This window comes from Phragmites australis, chromosome 4, assembly GCF_958298935.1.
Source record: "Phragmites australis chromosome 4, lpPhrAust1.1, whole genome shotgun sequence".
Taxonomy (NCBI): Eukaryota; Viridiplantae; Streptophyta; class Magnoliopsida; order Poales; family Poaceae; genus Phragmites; species Phragmites australis.
The window spans coordinates 7323031-7329205 of NC_084924.1; the positions used below are offsets into that span (position 1 = coordinate 7323031).

General features: G+C 44.7%; 1 protein-coding gene across 1 annotated transcript; it reads left to right on the forward strand.

Moving 5' to 3' along the window:
- Positions 1-1715: 1715 nt before the first annotated feature.
- Positions 1716-2503, forward strand: LOC133914146 (STS14 protein-like). Its single transcript, XM_062357289.1, has one exon. It carries the CDS (start codon positions 1716-1718, stop codon positions 2301-2303), a length of 588 nt encoding a protein of 195 aa, XP_062213273.1. The 3' UTR covers positions 2304-2503.
- The last annotated feature ends 3672 nt before the right edge of the window (positions 2504-6175 follow it).

Sequence of the window (6175 nt, forward strand, 5' to 3'; positions counted from 1 at the left end):
GTTACAATTTCATAATGCGATTAGGTATCCATGTTCATTAGAATGCTACATAAATTATTTGTGTTGAGTACAAGAACAGCGGTTCATGGCAGGCCTAAAAATAGCCCCACACAAACTATGCAAATAATTGCCAGACCAAACTATAAGATCAGATGCTTTCAAATGTACAATGACATAGACACCAAGAGATAGATAAACAAACAAAGTCCCACAAACACAAGGCCAATCGACACTGAAGGTAATTAAAGGCATTTTTTGGTCCATCACGCGCATGTGTGTGCTATACCAACAAATGACCGAACCATCAACTACTTAGCGCTCCACATCAGTGCTACATCCAAAACCAAGGGACATTATGAACTCGCTAGGCTTACGGTGACAGAAACATATCCACGGTATGATTTCAAACTATGGCTATCATAAAATGATAAAATTTAATAGCAGCGAGTTGTTTGGATAGAGGTTATGGGGGTGGACGGGTGGTTCCATACTCTGTTTGGTTAGGTGAACGCAAAACAAATCGAAATCAACACAACACTACGTGATCAAACATCCCCAAATGAAAACTTGAATTGAACAAACACAACCATAATATGCTCCTTAGCTTTAAACAAATCACAGCAAAGAGGATTCCGTCCCCAAAAGAAACATTTGAATTCGAGGGCTTGCCGCAAAAGAAAAGGCTTTGCGGAACATAACAAACAGCTAGCTCCGGATGGACCTCCACTTCACGCCACTCCAGGGAGGATGATGAAGACGAGGGTGCCTACGGGAGGTGTGCAGTTGAGGCAGAAGGATACCTAGATCTGGATGAATTTGGTGGAGGTGATGAGCTGGGGAACACATTTGGTGGAAGTGACGTGGACGGCTGCGCGAGCGATGCATAGACCAGAGCAAATTCAATCCAGCCTGGTAGGCCCGATGAGCATTTTGGGTCAGTCCTGGACAGCCCAAAATGAATCGTGTCTGAGCTCACTCTGGCCCAACAGATAAGATTTTTCTATTTTTATTTTCTAGAACATTTTATCTTGGCATCGGTTACATCGGTAGCTCCGGTGGCTAGAGCAAGTAGGAAAATAATACTAGAGGACCTAATCTAATGTATTTGATCTTAGCCTAATTTATAGCGTGACAGATAATAAAAATTATTATAAAATTTATGATGAAATCAGAGAAAATTATATGTGAAAAATAAGAAAGAAAATAAAATACTATCATACTATAAATTAAATTTAGACCAAATATACATTAGACTAGATCTCATAGGATTATTTAAGTATAAGACTACATTATGCAGTACCCATTGTGGGTACTGGGTAGCCTTTTCAAACAGCCCATGGAATACACTGCTGATCACCTGATCTAGATCTTAGAGACAAGAAAATCGCATCAACGATATCGAGCGCTGACACGCACCAACAACCCCCCGGATCTCGCCAGGTTCGGCGCGCCACTCCACTTGCGAGTTGCGAGATCGATCAATCGAACGGGCCGCGCCATCACGGGACAACCGAGACAAGCCGCGGCAGTCGACGCCAAGTACAAAGAAGCTCGCGCCCGCACTGCACGCGGTGACGCGGATAGCCATCGCCATCTGCCGGTGCTCCGCTCTCTTCTTAATGCGCTACCGACAACACATCGCACAGGGCACAGGCTTGCACCCACACTCACCCTCACTCACGGAGCTATTACTCAGCTCACCAACTCCAGATCTCATGGCGCCCCAGCGCCACCACCTCCTCCCCGTGGCCATGGCCACGGCGTGCTTCCTCGCCCTCCTCGTGCTGTGCGCCTCGCCGGCCCACGGCGCGCGCGCCCTGGCGCCGGGCGGCGCGGGCGCGGTCACCAAGGCGCAGGCGGGCGGCAACAGCACCAACAACAACGCGACGGCGGACGAGTACCTGGCGCCGCACAACCGGGCTCGCGCGGCGGTCGGCGTGGCCCCGCTGCGGTGGAGCACGGACCTGGCGGCCGCGGCGGGGAAGACCGTGGCCCAGCAGCAGCGGCAGAGCGGGTGCGCGTTCGCGGACATGGGCGCCAGCCCCTACGGCGCGAACCAGGGGTGGGCGAGTTACCCCGCGCGCCCGGCCGAGGTGGTGGCGTTGTGGGTAGCGCAGGGGAGGTTCTACAGCCACGCCAACAACACGTGCGCGGCGGGGCAGCAGTGCGGGACGTACACGCAGGTGGTGTGGCGGCGCACCGCCGAGGTCGGGTGCGCGCAGGCCAGCTGCGTCACCGGCGCCACGCTCACGCTGTGCCTGTACAACCCGCACGGCAACGTGCAGGGCCAGAGCCCCTACTAGCTAAGTCTTTGCCGATCAGGTTCGTGTTCCTTCTGTTGAACTGCCGGCGCCGGCGCCGGCGCCGGAGTTGGAGCACGATGCATGGCTATCGTAAGAGACGTACGGCGTAGCTTTAGTCTTTTCTGGTTCGGTCACGGTTGCTTTGTGTTATGATCCGGTAGTGTTCAGAACTGCTTTGGTGTGTCGTGTTAACATGTGTTGCCTGGGAAACGCTTCTGATGTGATACTTCCTTGTGGTGTTGATGCGCTACACCTACACGATCAGGCTGTCTTCGCTCTCTCATCGACTGCAGAATCGGAGCAGGGGAGTAGGGGACTGGCATATCAACCGTAGCAACGAACAGACGTGTGACAGATTAAACTGGATGCTAGTTCCAAAATTTTGCATCGTGTAGAGGAGTATGTGACCTTTCCATGCGTTCAATGCGTCCTGCTAAGTGACCGGGGCAACAGACGATTTTTAAAAAAAATATTATTTTATTAAAAATTACAAAAATAACATCTAAAGTCTGATATTTGTAGAAAGAGTACTAAAATTTGATATATGAAGTTCTGATAGGTTTCTAGTCGGTGTCACACAAAATTTTTTTTATAAAAATTATCTCTAAAATCATATAAAAAATTATAATTTTTTTTAATTATCATCTGCGGGACACAGATTAGCACTTCGGTGTGACACGAACAAGCTCACGCAGTCTCTAGAAACTGGCTCCGACCGATATCAGATAAGTTTCACTGGCTCCGAACTACATACAGAGCTTGCCGCGGTTCCGAATCGATGAACTTGTCGCATCCAAACACTTTTTCCGCAAAACTGACTAAAGAAATTCGTGATCCAAGCGACAAATAAAATGCATGCGTGTCCGTTTCATCAGTTGGGGGTGTCAACAAATCACCAGATACGTGGTTTGAAATACAACCCATGCCGTCTCAAAGGTATGCCGACAGGTCCTATAGGTTCACTGTCACGTAGCATGTCGGTATATAGAATGTCGATAAGTCTCTATTAGGTGATCAGCACTGCATGAAGTAGGTGTGGATGGGGTACTGATGTGGATCAGTGATCAACAGTAATACACCAGGAAGGATTTTTTTTTTGCGAGTATACACCAGGAAGGATTTTTTTTTTGCGAGTATACACCAGGAAGGACTTGTGATTTGTGAGTAAAATTACACAAATGTTTTCAAAAAATGGTAATAATAGGCTATCGTCGTCCGTTCATCGGGTGAGAGTAAGATCTCATCCACGCGCAATACTTTGTGGGGCCCATTGATCAGAAAGTAAAAATACAGTGACGTGCCACGTGTCACCTGTTCACCTTGGTATCGCCCAGTAAATGAGCGATATCTTGTTGTGACCGAATTTAATTTGATTTGCAGTAGAATAGGCCACACCTTGCTGTCGATTCGTCCAATATTATTTGATGTTTGTACGATATTTTGGATCCATGGTGCACCTGCCCATACCACAATAGGGATACATCGATCCATGGTGCACTTCTCCGTGCCACAATAGGGATGCTCCTCCTCCTCCGTTAGCGTAAAACGGTGCTGGAGATTATTGGGACTCAGGAGCTTTCTCACAGTTCACTTTAAGTCAATACGATTAGAACCACTGTTAGGATGATGTTTAATTTGTGTATTGTCCCATCGATTTGCTCTCTTTTACATTTTCTAAGGCATGTTAGGCGAAACTCCGATATACCACTAGGGGTATCGTATATATCATTGCACGTTAGGCCAACATATTTATTATGATTGTTATGGAATACTCGTGGTACGACTCTATGATCTGAATAGAATCACAAAATAAAAATATGATACATAAAAGATATTATGACACTCACAACATTATAGTAGTATGAAGAAAATAGTATTACACCGATATTAACATATTATCATAGCACCAATAATAACATAACACTATAAAACTAACAATAACATATTAGCATATATATTATGTCCCCTATAAGGGATGATCTCTCTGGTCGCATCCTCCCTCGGGACCTTATGTCTCTGCGCTCTCACATGATGAGCTGAGTACATGAGCGGTTCCGGTGGAAGGATCGCTCGCGCAGGCCATCCAGCAGGCGGTGGAGTGGCATAGTCGTACTAAGAGGGTTGTGTCCTTGCAAGTGGCTCGTCAGGTTGCTACGATGCACCAAGCTCGTCACTTTGTCCGAAGACGTAGGAATACTCAGAGACCTAAGTACTGTTCCCGAGGAGCATCTCCATGATGCCGGATGATCAAGGAGGCTGAACGAAGTTAAAGGTGGACCTAGCTGTACATATGGAGGTCAAGCAAAGCCAAACGAGGGGATGCTGGTGAAAGTGACAAGGCTTGTCGACGGTCCAGATCGTAAGACGGATGACACACGTCATCATCAGAGCACTCGCTTCAGGTGGAAGCAAGTGATGACTAGTCACGGTTTGAGAAGCGTGCTAGGGCTTCGGGGTTTGGTCTTAAAGCCGTGGGAGGACTAGAAGAGTATGTGACACCATCGTGAAGCTTGTGTCAAGGCGAAGCTAAGTCGTGAAGGCACCGCGATCGTCCGATGAATGGAGAAGAAAATGGAACAAAATATCCTCGGTGGTAGGTAGGAGTGTACTATAAGAGAGGAGTATTTTGGGAAAAAACTAGAAAACTTAGTGTTCAAGTTTTCTAACCCTATAAATAGAGGGGAAGTGCTATAGGAGAGTTTGAAATAGTCATTTGAGCCCCTTGTGCTATCTATTTGAGAGCCTAGTGCTAGGGTTTTAGAGGAGAGGAAGATGGGTGCTTAGCCTATGTATTAGGTGAGAGCTTTGTAAGAAAAAATCTTTATAATTTACCTAAAATAGGACTGATCTCTGCTACAATGAAGTTTATTTTTGTTTATGTTATCGTGTTCACCTCCTTTTAGTTTCCCTCTATTGGTTCCCTTGCAAGTTCACAAGTTTTTCGGTTTCCAAATTTCATTTTCGTTTTGATTTTTGGGCTAAAATTTCAGCATCTTGTGAGGTCATTCTTCTTATTTCTAGAGGCATAAAATTTGCATACACACGCTTATATGATGGGGTCTTGAATTCCATTGCCTCTAGACAATTAACTTGCAGAGTTTCGTTGTTCGGTGTTCATCTTTTCTTGTTTCTTTGCAAGTTGTAATCTTTCAAGTGCTAAGACACATGGATTGGTATTAAATGGAACCTATAGCTCATATATCATCCGTGAAGTTGTGTTGCTTCGATTTTCTCTTGTTAAAAGTTCTCTCTATTTTTACTTACGCTTGGATTTTGAGGTGCGTTGGATGATCCAAATAGGAGAAGACCATCGATTTTGCAAGAAATTTGTTGAGACGCCTATTCACCACTCTCTAGTCGCCAATCTCGTTCCTACATATAGTATTATAATTATTGTACTGCTTTGAATACTTGTTAATTTTGAAAACTTTATTTGTTTGCAAATACTTATAACTTCACAATTCTTGAGATATACTTTTTCAAAAGTACCCCTACAAGCCTAACTATATTATCCACGATATTCCCAAGATATTTTAGAGTTAGTTTTTTCCATTGTCATACAAGTAGACTTTCTCTGTTTGCGTATGTTGTGCTCTAAGTATTTTATTGAAATATTAAACAATACTCTACGATTTTATTTTTTGAACTATACCATTATGCAAAACATCATTTATTTATGATTGGATAGAGTTAGTATTAGTTAAAAATAAAAGTTTAATTGATTATATAAAGAGTGGGATCTAGACTTCTGAGGCCATAACATGTTTTGTGTCAGCCTATTGTTTGGAAACACTTTGCCATAGTTTTGTTATGGTTGATTTTAGGAAATGTTTGGTTAAAATCCACATCTTTGAGGCCGCGGTGTATGTAGT

What these genes read in the sequence shown, in the direction of transcription:
- LOC133914146 (XM_062357289.1), top strand. Translation starts at nt 1,716, where the DNA reads ATGGCGCCCCAGCGCCACCACCTCCTCCCCGTGGCCATGGCCACGGCG.